This window comes from Clytia hemisphaerica, unplaced genomic scaffold (genome assembly GCF_902728285.1).
Source record: "Clytia hemisphaerica strain Z4C2 unplaced genomic scaffold, Clytia hemisphaerica genome assembly, whole genome shotgun sequence".
NCBI lineage: Eukaryota > Metazoa > Cnidaria > Hydrozoa > Leptothecata > Clytiidae > Clytia > Clytia hemisphaerica.
The window spans coordinates 228,810-244,945 of record NW_027103372.1 but is presented as its reverse complement, the minus strand read 5'-3'; the positions used below and the strand labels follow the sequence as shown (position 1 = coordinate 244,945).

General features: G+C 33.5%; 2 protein-coding genes and 1 long non-coding RNA gene across 3 annotated transcripts; 2 read left to right on the top strand and 1 right to left on the bottom strand.

Moving 5' to 3' along the window:
* The first annotated feature begins 4 nt into the window (after positions 1-4).
* LOC136823342 (uncharacterized) lies at positions 5-9,043 on the top strand. The gene is made up of 4 exons (XR_010849007.1): positions 5-143; positions 5,512-5,566; positions 6,313-6,414; positions 8,940-9,043. It is a non-coding gene; the product is annotated as an uncharacterized lncRNA (long non-coding RNA).
* LOC136823334 (uncharacterized) lies at positions 8,979-10,506 on the bottom strand. The gene is made up of 3 exons (XM_067079515.1): positions 10,325-10,506; positions 9,907-10,154; positions 8,979-9,484 (listed from the first exon to the last, which is right to left on the bottom strand). The coding sequence occupies exons 1-3, from the start codon at positions 10,377-10,379 to the stop codon at positions 9,314-9,316; spliced, it is 474 nt and encodes a 157-aa protein (XP_066935616.1). The 5' UTR covers positions 10,380-10,506; the 3' UTR covers positions 8,979-9,313.
* Positions 10,507-12,116: 1,610 nt separating this feature from the next.
* LOC136823144 (uncharacterized) lies at positions 12,117-15,476 on the top strand. The gene is made up of 3 exons (XM_067079364.1): positions 12,117-12,257; positions 12,485-12,738; positions 14,825-15,476. The coding sequence occupies exons 1-3, from the start codon at positions 12,197-12,199 to the stop codon at positions 15,008-15,010; spliced, it is 501 nt and encodes a 166-aa protein (XP_066935465.1). The 5' UTR covers positions 12,117-12,196; the 3' UTR covers positions 15,011-15,476.
* Positions 15,477-16,136: the final 660 nt, after the last annotated feature.

Below are 16,136 nucleotides of genomic sequence, written 5' to 3'. Positions count from 1 at the left end.
GCGCCGAAAGTGCCAAAATGTTCATTCGGACGACCATTTTGGATTTGATGTAGAGCAGAGGTGCTGCATCTTCTAAAGTTTATTTTGAATTTGTTCGCACAATTGATCCGAAGATGCCAGTCCAAGTTTCACCACTTATCAGAGTAAGACAATTCTAACTTTTAAACATTTTTCAGGTTTCATTTCAATTTATTTGACTTATATATATAATATATTCCAGTTTGGAAAACGATGCAATGGGCCATTCCAGTTTTTATTCGTTACCCCCCAATGGACGACATGGAATTTCCGTAGCAAATTGCTTTCAAGAAAGTTCGGAATTTCCGTAACAAATTTACAAAATACCTATCAAAACTATGGAATTCCGTTACTGTAACCTAAAAAAATCATGGAATTCCAATACTTTAATGCAAAATTAAGTAAAATTCATGGAATTCCGATACTCTCTCTTTAAAGTTTGCCTGGAATTCCGTGCCAAAATTTATTTCAAAAATTGATGTCATCCATTAGGGGGTAATTTTTTTTTTCTGGAATGGCCCAATATCAGTCAGGCACATCCTGGCAAATGAACGGGGTGAGCATTTGCATGGGGTATTCGTCACCCAGTGTAAATGAGATCGTACATCTCAGGCTAAAAGCGTGAAAATGAATAAAAATGAGATTCAAACTGAAAATGCGAAAAAAGGAAGAAAACTGGGAACTTTATTTTTTCGTTAAAAGTTTCTTCAATCTTCGAAGACAAAATTGACCCATGGAAAAAAAAATTTCATCTATGCAGTTCTTTGAAATGAAGCAAAATATTTCCAACCCGGTTCAATTGTGTGGGGTATTCAGTGCTATTACATCACTTTTGTTTTCGACCCCTCTTGCATTTGCCACCAATCGCAAGTGAAAAAATACCCTGTTCATTTGCCAGGATGTGCCTGACTGAATATCGTCCATGTCAGTCAGTTAGTCACACTAGGAAATCTAGCTTTCAGAAAAAACAACATCAGTCATCTACAGGATGTATTTGCAACAACAAGGATGAGAGTTAGATATTTGTGAGTGCTGCCTAAGTTGGTCTAATGTCGACATCTCTCTTCTGATTTCGACACCCTTCTTTATAGATAGGAATAAAAGGAAGGTCAAAATCACTGATAGACTAAAGAATTTTCCTCTCATCGCGCTAATCAAAGTCAATCAGCGTTTCTGACCCTCCTCAGTTTCTATTGTTCCTATCTCTAAAGAAGGGTGTCGAAATTAGAAGACGGATGTCGACATTAGAGCAACTTACAGTAGTCATCTGCGTTCTGGGTGGGGCAATTACGTAGAGAGCTGCCACTCGAAATTTCAAACTTAGTTTTCAAATTCAAAACCTATGCCATTTGAAAGCCAATATCATGAGAGAAAAATGAGTGGTCATTTACCTGGAAAAAAGTTTTGGTTTTGTGATACTGTATATCAATTTGAAGTTCCAATGTTACAACCCCTTTGGTAACACAAGTAAATTCTCTTTACAGTATGTGGCCCCCAAAACGGCAATCAAATTTGAAATTTCTCTCAAATCTAGAGGAAAAGAGATTTTACAAAAATTTTTGCTGCATGAAAACCTTTAACATCTCTACTTTATTTCCTGGAAGTTCTTTTTCAAAATTTTCAATTTCAACAATATTTTTCAATCGCTTAAAGATATGTAGCTTTTTTCTAATGGCCCCCAAAACGGAGGTTTTAAATTTTAGCGATTTCTCGAGATATCTTTAAGATATGAATACAAAATTTTGACCATAGTTTTGAAATATGATTTAGAGGGTTTTGGGCATAAATTTATTTGATAAAATTTTTACAGTGTACCCCTGGTTGTCAAAATGCAGGTTTGAGGCCCCCAAAACGGAGGTGTAGTTAAAATCAAATTATTAAGCCCAGTGATAATAGGGGGAAAAACTATGAACATATTTGTGTTTTTCCTTAAATTTACGACCTGATGGACGTAAAATTTATGATTTTTATGAAATATTTCAAGATTTTCGATATTGCAAAGTCCAAACTGAAAATTTAGAAATTTTCAAAATGACAATTTTGATTTAACAACATCTTAATCAAGTTTTTGGAAACAAATCTCTTTTGAAAATAGTTCCATTCATGCATGGAATAAGCTGTGAAAATTTTAGAAAAAAAGCTTAACTGAAACTGAAAATATTAAAAGCTTTAAAGATATTTTTCTCCTATATTTTGCAAAAAAATGACAGAATTTGCCGATTCAGCGAAAAATTTTATATATAATGTTAATTTTTTGTTATAAACTATTAACTCAAGGTGATAGGAATAGAATTCCAAGATTTTTTGCTTTTTCTCACATTTAGAATTTTCGGTTTTGTCAATGCTGATTCTAGGGCTCCAAAATACTGGTTGTCCTTCAAGATGCTATATCTTTTACCCAGCCTCTAAAGTCACAGATTTATTTGCATTTTCTGAATGGCATTAGGTGTAGAAAGTTTCCTATACCCCGTTTTCATAACTTATTTTCAATATCCAAGGAGCTAGAGTGAGTTATATGCAATTTTTATCTAATTTTGGTGTTAAAATATTTCCTTTAGACGCAAATATGTTGTTTCGAATCTGTCTCAAACCAGCAAAAACATGCTCATTTTTAAGTATAACCATCATTCTTTCAAAATAAACAAAAATCGTTTAATTCTGATAAATCTACAAGTCAGAATCTTCATTTTAATGAAAACCTCCGTTTTGGGGGCCGTCTCCGTTTTGGGGGCCATATACTGTAGTTTAAAAAAAGATTTGATGATCTTAGCTACTTTCTACTGCTTTCTACGGTAAGATATTTCACCCCAAACTTTATTTTACTGAAATTGCAAAATTGTTACCGTGTGAGGCGCGACCCTTCGGCCGCCTTATTACAGGACAGTTAAAATAAAGGGGTAAATACGGGACACCCCTAAAAATGATTTTATTATTATAAATTTGGATTCAGACAGTTAGTCACACTAGCATCCCGCCAAAATGCATATCAAAGATTAATGCTGCAAAAGCGCTATATCATTTACTTGACTCGCAAGCAAATAAATGCGTTGCATAACTTCTAAAGGGATTCATGAAAAAATAACCCAGCACTTTTTAATGAAATTAACATTTTCAAAAACTATGAGAAATTGGTTAAAATTTGAGCCATAGATGAAAAAATTTGAGCAAAGCCAATCCTTGGAAACTAATTGAAGATAAACTTCTCAAGAAAAAGATCTACAGGGAGACTGAACCCACCTAGATCCGCGCACCGCCAGATAGGCTATTTCCCGGAAATTTTGCCAGACCTCAAACACTAACCCATTTAGTACCATTTACATGTGCAAAATTATTTTTACTTTAGCGTATTAACAAGGCCTTAAGAATCGTAGCGCTGTCTCGGGAATTGAATGACAAAATTCGGTTGGTTGATGCTGCACTTTCGCAATCGGGCATTTTGTATAATTTTAAGTTTTCAAGTTTTAATTACAGTATATTCTCTTAGGATATTGAACTTGATTCAGGTAACTCTCATCCTTGTTGTTCCAAATACATCCTGTAGATGACTGATGTTGTTTCTTCTGAAAGCTTGATTTCCTAGTGTGACTAAATGTCAGACGGAGAGGATTTTGGAGATTTTGGAGTCATTCTAGCTGGCTGCTAGAAAATGTCTAGTTAGATTATTCTAACATTTGATGTTTCAACAAAAGTTTTACATGTCACCATAAACATCAATTTTCGTAGTTTAAGAAGGAACTTTTCAGGCTTTAGTGTCAGGAAGAGCTGCAATCACTTTGATTATATTTTGACTTTATTCTGAGATCAAGAAGATACTATGGTCTCATTATCAAACAAGGCACCTTATCTCTAAAAAGTGTGTCCCATATTTATCCTGTAGTTAATATTGGGGTATGGGACACGAAAGTTTCAGTTTGAAGTGTTTATTTTTTTTATAAGAAAACTACAAACTTCATTGTCTTTCAAAACCTGCAAATTAGGTTTGCATCTAAATATACTTTAGTTGGTCTAGATTGCTCTATACAAATATTACTGATTGAAGTGTCCTGTTATTACCCCCAAAGGGAAAAAAGCTGGGGTAAAAATGGGACACTGTCACTAATCTTGTTGAAAACGCAAGTCCTTTAAATGATAGCACTTGGATTTCAAGTCATCAAGTGGATGCAAAGAAAACCTCAAATATCATGACCTTTTGGAAAGATTATCTCAATTTTTCAATAACATTTTATGCCTGTCCCATATTTTCCTCAAGAATGTCCCGTAATTACCCCAAAATGCGTACTGTAGTACTTACGGGATACCTTTATAATGAATTTTACGAAAATTTACTAAATTTTACCTCAGCTAGAGAAAGTTCTAAAATTATAGAGCTTGGTTCACCTAGAAATCAGGTGAACCCTGTTGACCAGATTTTCCTGCATGAATCCCATGGCTGCAAATAAATGTATGCACATAATGACATAATTTCAAGATTGTACCCCAGCAGTGATCCATCCAAATAATTAGGCGAAGTTCATGTTTTGATAGTGTGCTGTGTTTTCACTCGTTCGCAAATGTAGGAAATAAATTAAATCGTGTATCGTCGTGCAAGGTACTGAGAGTCCACGGGTGCCAAAACGAAGGGCTCTTCCCAAGGGTTGAAAGAAAATCGTTCAAAAGTCTCACAGGAAAGTGTGTTAAAGTCAAAGGAAAGTGTGTTAAAGTCAAAGGAAAGTGTGTAAAGTCAAAGGAAAGTGTGTAAAGTCAAAGGAAAGTGTGTTAAAGTCAAAGGAAAGTGTGTTAAAGTCAAAGGAAAGTGTGTTAAAGTCAAAGGAAAGTGTGTTAAAGTCAAAGGAAAGTGTGTTAAAGTCAAGGAAGTGTTTTAAAGTCAAGGAAAGTGTGTTAAAGTCAAAGGAAAAAGTGTGTTAAAAGTCAAAGGAAAGTGTGTTAAAGTCAAAGGAAAGTGTGTTAAAGTCAAAGGAAAGTGTGTTAAAGTCAAAGGAAAGTGTGTTAAAGTCAAAGGAAAGTGTGTTAAAGTCAAAGGAAAGTGTGTAAAGTCAAAGGAAAGTGTGTAAAGTCAAAGGAAAGTGTGTTAAAGTCAAAGGAAAGTGTGTTAAAGTCAAAGGAAAGTGTGTTAAAGTCAAAGGAAAGTGTGTTAAAGTCAAAGGAAAGTGTGTTAAAGTCAAAGGAAAGTGTGTTAAAGTCAAAGGAAAGTCAAAGGAAAGTGTGTAAAGTCAAAGAAAATCGTTCAAAAGTCTCACAGGAAAGTGTGTTAAAGTCAAAGGATTAGCATTGTAAAAACCAATTCTTTCTAAAAGGGAGCTAAAAGCGCTAATTTTACAAAAAAGGGAATGTGAGGAAAAAAGTCATCAGAAAAGATCTTGAGTGCACACAGCAAAATAACTTGATGAAAACGACTTGTGAAAGTTCTAAAGTTTGGCAGAAGATCATAGGAAGGAAGGCTGACTTTTTTTCATACCCCTGATAAAAAAATTATAAATCTCTTCTCTTTTCCAGGGTGCCAGATGGTCCGCTTTGCTCATCGGAGTGGCCTATGGGACTGTACACAATCGTAAGTACCTCTACAAAGTGTTTGTGTGTATGTTATAGGAAATTTGTCGTTTCTTTATGAAAAATCGTTATTCAAGCTCCCAAAGTTTAGAATTTTAAGTCGTTTCGATTGTTTTACAAGGTTACATCAATTTTTAAAATTGGGAGACATTTTTTTTGCTATGTACCCTTTTTTCCATCTGAAAGCCTTGGTATTTTTTTGATTCATGATTTTTCATAATCGAATGATATCCGAATATAAAACCGAGATCTCTTGTCGCTCTTGGCTCAATGTTGTTTTGATCATACAACTATGATCATTTTTCTACCGAGGGGGTTAATTTAAAAAATCGTACAATTACTAAAAATTGACAAAAAGAACGACAAATTTCATAAATAACGACAAATTTCATAAATAACGACAAATTTCATAAATAACGACAAATTTCACCGTTCACAACCCCGAGCTGGTTAGTTTGTACACCCCTACGAATTCATTCTTCTTTGTTTATTACAAAGACTAAGTACTATGGTTTAAAAAAAATAACGTCAAATTACGCATGCAAGATCCTTTAAAACAACAGACTGTTTATTCAGCACGAAATCGAACACAATATAACAATAGGAGGACCCGGCGTGGTGTAAAACATGTGCCTGATATGAAACGCGAACACTGATGTAAAACTAAAACCTTCAGGAGTACGTTAAGTTTCCAATATTTTAAGAAAAGTTAAATCTTTTTCATTTATTTGTTTTACTACCTCGTAGGAACCATCGCTAACACAAGAAGAGAAGAATTGGCTATCCAAGCCATCAAAGATAAGGAAGCAGCCGAATTGAAAGCTGCGAGAAAAGCTGCTGAGGAAGCAGGTAGGTTATGGCTGGGAGAGTGAATTATATTTTTGTCAGAAAAGATCATAGAGTATCAAAGCCTTGAGATAAGAAGCAGCAAGCAGCAGGGATTCAAAACAGTGTAATTAGTGGGGTTGTCTAGCATAATTTAAGGGAAAAAAATAAGATCCAGCTGAAACTTTCTCCAGACCTTCTCTATAGGATGGTTATGCCTCAGGAAAAATTCCCCTAAAATCCCACTGGTGGAACATCCTTTTTTTGGGACATTTCTTTTTTCCCCAGGCAAAACCCTAAGGGCAAAATTTTTTGAAAATTTCAAACTCATTTTCAGACATTATCAAGTATACCATTCGAAAGCTCTCGAAAAACTATATAGAAGACTTTTAAACGGGTATAGCCGATTTCATTACCTAAGTCAAGATAATTCACGCAGAAGATGCTATATATGGTCAATTTTAGACCAAAATAACCAAAATGTGGCGAAAAGTGGAGCTTGCGCATGAAATATCTTGAGTTAGGTAAGGAAATCGGCTATACCCGTTTAAAAGTCTTCTATATAGTTTTTCGAGAGCTTTCGAATGGTATACTTGATAATGTCTAAAAATGAGTTTGAAATTTTCAAAAAATTTCGCCCTTAGGATTTTGCCTGGGGAAAAAAGAAATGTCCCAAAAAAAGGATGTTCCACCAGTGGGATTTTAGGGGAATTTTTTCTGAGGCATAACCATCCTATAGAGAAGGTCTGGAGAAAGTTTCAGCTGGATCTTATTCTTTTCCTACAAACAGCCTATATTTTTGTAACACGACCACACTAAATTCTTTTTAGAAACTAACTCTTCCTTTTTGGACCTACCCCGGTGGAGGTCCTATAAATTAACCTTTGTCCGTTCGTTCGTTCGTTCGTTCGTTTGTTATTAGCTTTCCTTATGATTGGCTCGTTAGTTTTTTCTGATTTTTTGCACAAAGATGCATAACTAAAAACCCTCGAATGTGACGGAGCCCGATTTTCAAAAAAACAATTTTTTGGGCAAATTTGGGCCAAAAAACGGCTAAAAAACGGGTTTTTTGGACTTTGTGAAAAATTAGGTCGTTAATTTTTTCTGATTTTTTGCATGAAAGTAGGGTACCATCGTAAGTAAATGATGGCTTAAGCAGATTTTTGCAAAAAAATTTTGTTGGCTCAAAAAACGCATGTTTATCTATAAGAATCACTATTAACAAGCATACATCAATGTTCTTAGTCAAATTACTCAATTTTTTTATGAGATAGATGTTTTTTTTGCTCATGAGGGCATACTTTTAAAGAATATGTGTGTTTCGACATGAAATTTTGGTTGCTTGGCGTGTTTTTATAAAAAAGTTGGCCAAATTCGATATTTTATTATAAGCACATTATCAATTACTTAGGTATTAGCTTTTCTCGAGATTGGCTCTTTCATTCTTTACGATTATTTGAACAAAGATGAATAACTATAAACCCTCGAATGTGACGGAGCCCGATTTTCAAAAAAAGAATTTTTGGGCAAATTTGGGCCAAAAAACGGCTAAAAATGGGTTTTTTGGACTTTGTGAAAAATTGGATCATTAATTTTTTCTGATTTTTTGCAGGAAAGTAAGGTACCATCATAGCTAAAAGATGGTTCAAGCAGATTTTTGCAAAAAAATTTAGTTGCCTCAAAAAACGCATGTTTATCTATAAGAATCACTATTACTAAGCATGCATCAATGTTCTTAGTCAGATTACTCAATTTTTTTTTATGAGATAGATGTGTATTTTTCTCATGCGGGCTAACTTTTAAAGAATGTATGTGTTTAGACATGAAATTTTGGTTGTTTGGCTTGTTTTTATAGAAAAACTGGCCAAATTCTATTATTTTTTATGAGCACACTATCAATAACTTAGGTATTAGCTTTTCTAGAGATTGGCTCTTTTATTCTTTATGATTTTTCTCACAAAGATACATGACTATAAACCCTCGAATGTGACGGAGCTCGATTTAAAAAAAAAAAATTTGGGGTAAATTTCAGCTAAAAAACGGCTAAAAAAAGGGTTTTTTGGACTTGTTATTTTCTGACTTTTTGCATGAAAGTAGGTAAAAGATGACTCAAGCAGATTTTTGTAAAAAAAGAATTTTTCAGCTCAAAAAACGCAAATTTATCTATAACAATCACTATTAATAAGCATACATCAATGTTCTTAAAATTACTGAATTTTTTGATGAGAGTTTTTTTGCTCTCGAAGTCTTGAATATGAAAGAATATTTCAAGAGCATGAAATTTTGGTTTCTAAACGTGTTTTTTTATAAGAAACAAACAACTAATTTTAATAGATCGTCACTATTTGTGTTCTGAATGATTGTTTAATGGTCACGCTTATGTAGATATCAATTACATAAAGATTAAGAAACGTTTTATTTCTTTTCAATACTTAAAGTTTCTTGATTACGCATTCATCAGTTGATTAGAAAAAGATATCAACTATATATGTGTTAAATGCATAACCAGGTAGGTCCATAAAAGTATCACTTGTTTTTTTTTTTTTTAGCTCCAAGCATCTTGCAATAGGTTGGCGTCACACCTGATGTTGATATCATGTAATTACTATATTTCACAATGTGTTTTTTAAAAATATACAAAAATTAAAATTCATATGAAGATAATTATTATTGAATCCCTTTATTTCGAACAAACGATATTTACAAAATTAATTAAGTAATACTACTTTTCGAATTCAGATTGAGTTAACCTAAGGTCATAAGTTAATTCACAAACTTTGTTGTGATTAAATGAAAAAGACGTTTCGCTCAACCTTTCGGTCCGATGCTCATCAAAAAATATTTTAAATTAGGAAAATTAGTGGGCTTTTTATTTGAAAAAAAAAATGTTATTCTACAAATTATTCAATGGTTTACGCTTATTTCATACATAAGCCAACAGATAGATCACAATTGTCAAACAGAAGGTGACCAAGTCATTTTTCATATGGTTTGTATTGGCGCTGTTGGACCTTGACTTTCCTGTGTTGAAAGCATACCAGATATATTTCTCGTTCACCTCTTCGTTGCACAAGTTCGTTGAGCAGCATGATGTCTAAGAAAGAAAATAAGACAAACATTCGATCAAAAAAGGTAAAATCTTTATTTCAGCTGTTACTTAGCGACCTCGTGCCTTGACTCATGTTTAACCCTTTGTGCCCCCTTTTTTTTCTCATAAATGACGCTTTTTTGAAAGAGTAATAACAATGAAGGAATAACATGTCAACACGTGAAGCAAATTTAAAGTATGATAGCTCAAAATTTAAGTTAGCCTTTCCTCTTTCTGATTGTGAAAAAGTTAGATTTATATTATAACATTTTTAGTTATTTCACAACCTCACGTCAAACTTGTACTTTTTTTTTGAAACACACGGTATATGTTTTTAAAATTTTAGCATTTTTTGAGCATTTTTGTGTATTTTGATAAGAAAATTTGAAGCCTCGTGTTTAATATACTTCGCTTTTATAATTTCTTACCCTGCATGTATTAGGAATGACGTTTTTGACATTTTTACAATGAGAATCGCAAATATCCAGTGTCGGGTTTGAACACTTCTTCACAAATCGAGGCCGTTGACCTCCATTATGGTTTTCTCTGTATGACATTGTTAAGCATCTTGATCCAGAGACACACTCCTTTTGCATTTCTTCCAGTTCTTGTTCAAGCTTACAAACTTTTGGATCGCCCAATGTAGAACAAGTGTAACACTTCAAAGCCTCAACATCTGAAAAAGAAAGGTATCATTAAAGTTACTTTCATTTTGAGGAAATTTATCGATATATAGGCCATCTTTAATGAAGGTATATTTATCAAGAATTGCTATAACAAGGACTGGGAAAGTTTGATTGTTTTAGATCAAAAAATAAAATAGGTATCTCTCGATTGCTCCCTTACCTTGGCTGATGCATCCGAAAACTAGAATGCTGATAAAAAGTATTTTGTCTGTCATTTTCAACTGGAAGTTAAGTTTAAAAATTTCTTGCGATTTTTTATTAACTTGCTGTACTGTAGCTGCTTTGACCAAGAACCAATTGATGTTCTTTTCGTTAAAAGCTAAAACTACTCGACATATTTTTCATCTTATTTTCTTATATCTTTGAAAATATTTTTAACTTATTTCAATTCAAAAAATCTTTTGTAAAGGATTAGTCAATAATTTATTATCAAGTTTACAGGGATTCTAAAACAAATTGATGGTTGAAAATATTCCCTCGTTTTCTCCTTAATATGAGTAATCAGAAAACGTTTTTTCTTTCTGATAGTATGTTTGAGATGATAATACCATGTTTAAAGAAGCCTACTTGGTCAATCCTTCTTTCATTAGGTCTATTTTTAGTCTAAAGACAGCCTTAGGTTCTTGGCAATAGGTCAGTTTTAAGCTCTGAACGAAGGAGATACGACGTAGCCAAATCAAGAATATTCTGAGCTTAAGGAGAGGAGACAAGATTGGACCTAATTGCTATCAAACCGGTTTTTAATAATTGATTAATTAAGAAAACCGTGTCTCACAATTCCTTTCTCGAAAGCCTATCTAAATTGGCTCACAAAGACATTACAATGATTGACTAACTGAGTAGCTGCTGCGAAAAACCGTTGATTTTGTACCGAATTGTTTTCTTTTGAGAATATAATACGAAAATTAGTGTTTTTACGCACCAAAGTCGTTATTGCACTAACCGCCTTTGGCTTGTTTTTAATTTATTTTAGTCCAAACTTGGATTTGAAGGATCTCTTTTCGTAAAGCTGTCCACGCGATGTGCGCCACTTCTCTCCCTTTATTATAGAGAGAGTACAATAACATTTTCGATATGATCATGCTTGGAGGTTAAGATCTTATTCAAATACTCTACTTTGCCCTTGAAATTTGCCTGTCATTGATTTTGTAAAACATTGGGATATCCAGTATAATATGGCAAAGAAAAGCCACATTTTTGAGAAACTTGTGCTTTAACTAGCATTTTATATATTAAAGTTGTGTTGTCGTCTACTGTCTCATTAAAAAGCATGAGTTTTGATCATCTTTGTTTTATTTTGTTCTCTGCTTTATGCTCAAATGTCGGTCTTGCTATGCTCAAGCTCTTTAAAGGTCTCAAACTTAAAAAAAATTAATTTTTTGAAAAATTAATCTGTATTTGAAGGTGGTTAAAATATTAGTCTCGATGGCAGATTTAAATCCGTTTAAACTCCTGCTAGGTTATCTAAAGCCTTGGTTAATCTCAATGTTGGTAATAATTAATGGTGGTTAAGCAATTTTCCAGGGGGCATTTCCTAGAATTCAGGTAAAAAAGTCCCATTTTATGACATTCAAACGTCAATGTGTTTTTGAGAAACTCGTCAAAAATATTTGTTGAATAAATAAACCCATTCTAAGGTTTTGCAGGTTAATCCCTTTCTAGTTGTAGACAGTAGTAGGACTCTCCTTAATTGGCTTAAATTCCAAATAGTTCTTCAATTCTCCTTTACCAGGTCAACTTTCGAGGAACTAAACTAAAAGAACATCGAATGAGCTTTTTATTCAGACGTTTTCTGATTACTCATATTAAGGAGAAAACGAGGGAATATTTTCAACCATCAATTTGTTTTAGAATCCCTGTAAACTTGATAATAAATTATTGACTAATCTTTTACAAAAGAATTTTTGAATTAAAATAAGTTTAATATTTTTGAAGATGTACGAAATTAAGAAGAAAAATATGTCGAGTAGTTTTATTAGTGTTTAACGAAAAGAGCAACGGTTTTGTGGAAGTGAAACTTTTTACAGACAAAATGGACAATCAGAAAGTACAGGAGCTTTTCAAAATGATTATGTGGTTGGCAATTGTCACAGGTTTGTATATTTTATTGGAAGTCAATTTCTCCTGTAAGATTGGAGATTGAAAGATATTCGGGAGATTTGGGGTGTGAATTTAAGCGAATTACACTGCGATTTCGTAAACATTTTTTGGAATTTTCAGAAAAGTGTGCGAGATTTACTAGAACCACATAAAAGCTTATTCCGAGGCCTAGACTTGTGACTTTATTTAATTTACTCAAACCATACGCTCTACATTATAGATGCTTTAACAATCGAATGTTACGACTGTTCTGGAACTCACGCGTATTGTAACAATTCAAGAAAAACAATAGCTTGTGATGGACCACAGTATTCCTGCTTATTGAGTTCTAGCACTACCCGTGTTCGAGTCATAAAGAATGGTTTGTTAGATTATGAGGTTTTGACAAGCGTTACCAAGGCCTGTGGTGTGGAGACACGGTCCTCTTACTGTAAAGATAAGCAAGACATGGACCCCAACATGCTTCTATGTCAGGTAAGGATGTGGAGTAATCATATAGTGGCCTTCTCCCATTCGTTTTTTGTTAGTTCTAATAACGCTCATACGCCCCTGTAGTAGGGGGAATTTTGTTCGATTTTTTGGAATCGCTTGACTGTTTTGTTAGAAGCACTTGTTATACATTTTTGGAAAGCTAAGGGGTAGGGGAATCGAAATTAATATGTTTCCAATTTTTTTTCGGACACTTTGGTGTGATTTTCGGACAAATATGACAGTCTCAGGCAAAAATCATAGGGTTAAAAATTAATGAAAATTTTAGCTCGAGAAAACGGAGACCTGTTGTATATTTTTGGAAAGCTCTCAAAAAAATAAGATTAGAGATATATTGCAAGTATAGGTGATTTCTGTACCTAACTCGAGATATTAACCCTTGAAAACCGTGTTTTTCAGCCAGAAACAGCTATTTTGTCCAGTTTTTGCGCTTTTTGAAGCTCAATATCTCGAGTTAGGTACTGAAATCACTTATACTTGCAATATATCTCTAATCCTAATTTTTTGAGAGCTTTCCAAAAATATACAACAGGTCTCCGTTTTCTCGAGCTAAAATTTTCATTAATTTTTAACCCTATGATTTTTGCCTGAGACCGTCATATTTGTCCGAAAATCACACCAAAGTGTCCGAAAAAAAATTGGAAACATATTAATTTCGATTCCCCTACCCCTAAGCTTTCCAAAAATGTATAACAAGTGCTTCTAACAAAACAGTCGAGCGATTTTACAAAATGCCCTCTACTACTGTCTCAGTGACTTGGTGTGAATTTTCAAGTCATAAAGAAAGAGTCTAGGTAATGTTCTAGTTGGTGAGTTGGGGAGTTGGGGAGTTGCTAGTTTCGAGTTGGGGAGTTCGTAAAACTTTACGATGACCGAAAATTTTCTAATTTAAACAAATGAAGCCCAAAAGTACAAACATATTATTTACTTTAAGATCATGAAAATGGTAAGGTGCTGGCTAGCAAAGCCAAAATACTAAGTACTGTTATGTGATTGTCATAATGCTGACAACATGACACGTTCTTGTAAAAATATTGACAAAATCTTTAAATACAATGATTGTCAAACAAATTCCCCAAAAAATATTGATCATACTGCAAGTGATGCTTATTGTATAAAAGGATATAAGTTGACAGTCATCTTAGCCTCAAAAAATTCTTAGAGATAGCTTATAGGGCTTATAGAGCTAGAAAAATAATGACACTTTCTTTTGTCATTTTATCATTGAAATTGACACTTTTTAATAAAAATTTTGATCACATTATAAAATACAATGGTTCTAAAGTCACTTTAATCAAGAATTATATTTATACTCAATGTGATGCAGAAAATATAAATGGATATGACTTGACAGTAGAAAATAGCTCTCCATGCTCTCAGCGCACGTGTTTAAGGCAATAAGCATATTACAGGTGGCATATGTATTATACGTATTATATGTGTTATATATTACTCTCATATTACATTTACTTTCAAAATCGTACTTTTGATGTATGTTATTCTTTTTCAGTAGCCGGTAATTTTTAACTCCCCAACTCGAAACTAGCAACTCCCTAACTCGCGACTAGAATAGTTTCCAAACTTTTAAAGAAATGGGTGTAAGATTTAGTTATTTGACAGCACTCGTTATCCAATGAGAAAGGCCAAAGTCTTTTGGTTGATCTTCAATCTTTCTAAGGAGCTCAAAAAGTGATATTTCGAGAAAACTAAAAAAAAAATTTGACCAGATATGTGTATTTAGTCAAATAAATGATGTTTCTTAGTTCTCTGGTGTTCCAACGACTTGTCAAGGTTCCACAGTGATGGCGTTTTAAGATTTTAAATTCATTCATATGGAAATGCTGATCAGCGCCCAATTCGATAATAAAATGGTTTTTTCTTCCTCATTTTTTCATTCTCATTTTGTCCCTGTTTTCTTAATATTTTTTAAATCTGCTCTATTTGCTAATATTCTGCTCTTGATTCTCCTTTCATCCAACATAATACCGCTATCAAATTCGATCATTTCCGCTGTATAGGGTATATGGATGGCAAAGATGAAAATGACACACATCATTTTATCTATTTCTAGACGAATTGGTGTTACAAAGATTTTTGCAATTTCGATTTGAAGGATATCAACAAGGGAGCTAAAACACAGTCTAATCAAGTTGACCCTTATGGCTGGCATAAAACGTCAGGAGCAGCGCCGATTAAAAAGTATTCCCGCATTCTGGTTTGGTTTTTGTCAGTGGTTTTACTGTTACTTTACTTTTGAATTAACTGGGACGGTTTTGTACGTCACTATTCTATTAAATATTGTCCGTCGAATTATACACCGATTTAGTCTTCTATTATCCAGAGGTGCTTAGAACAATGGCAAGCATGACTCAGTTGTAATTTAATAGACTCTTTGGTACAAGACATTAGCGAGGTTAAGTAAATCGGCAAAATCACGACAAAGAACGAAAATTTAACAGGCTAGTGAGTTTCAACCAATAAAATTTCGTATTTTCACTAGCCTATTAAATTGTTCGTCCTTCGTCGTGATTATCCTGGTATGGTTAACCTCAGTATTAACGGAAAATACACACTGACAGTGCATCTATTCATTCAGGGGGTCATGTACAGTATATCAAAGCATTATTTTATACTAGAAATTTAAATGTCGGGAAAATTTAGAATAATTAGTTTCCAAGGTAAGATTTATTTATTATGTCTTCAATAAACTTTAATTAAACGTTTATTCGATAGAGAAATAAATTTCTGTAGAAAAAAAATAAAAAATGATATTTTTGTGAAAATTCCACCGTTTGGCTATAACGATATCAATTTACAAATATATATCCAAATTGCTTTGAAAAACTTCCCTTTTTGCTGATTTTTCTACGAAAATTCTTCGAAAATCAAGTCAAACTTATATTACAAGAGTCAAATTGCCTGAAATTATGACAAAAAATTTTGTGAGGAAATTTCTTTGAAATGTCAGGTGACTTGAGTTTGGTGTTTTAGTGTTTACCAAGTAACATTTTCCTTCACTTTTTCATTACAAAGATCGTTTATGCAGCATGATATCACAGCAGGATACACTTAAAGGGAGTTCATACCATATTATGGTTATTACATAACCATGTTTTAGAGACCATCGGCAAAAGAAGCAACAGCATACAGCAATAGCTCGCTGATCATCCCATCCATTCGTTTTCCTCAAAGAATTATCCGCATCTTGCTATCAGCTATGAGAAAGCATCAAAAGTATCCAAAATAAAAGCGCTGTCATCAAGCTCTGCTTGGAAGCTAGTGCCGGGGGCTTTGTGGACAAGGAAGCAGAAAAATGCTTGCACAACAGTTAGAAACGCTTGAGAAAGTCTGAAAATCAACATAGAAGATAGAAAAGTACCGTA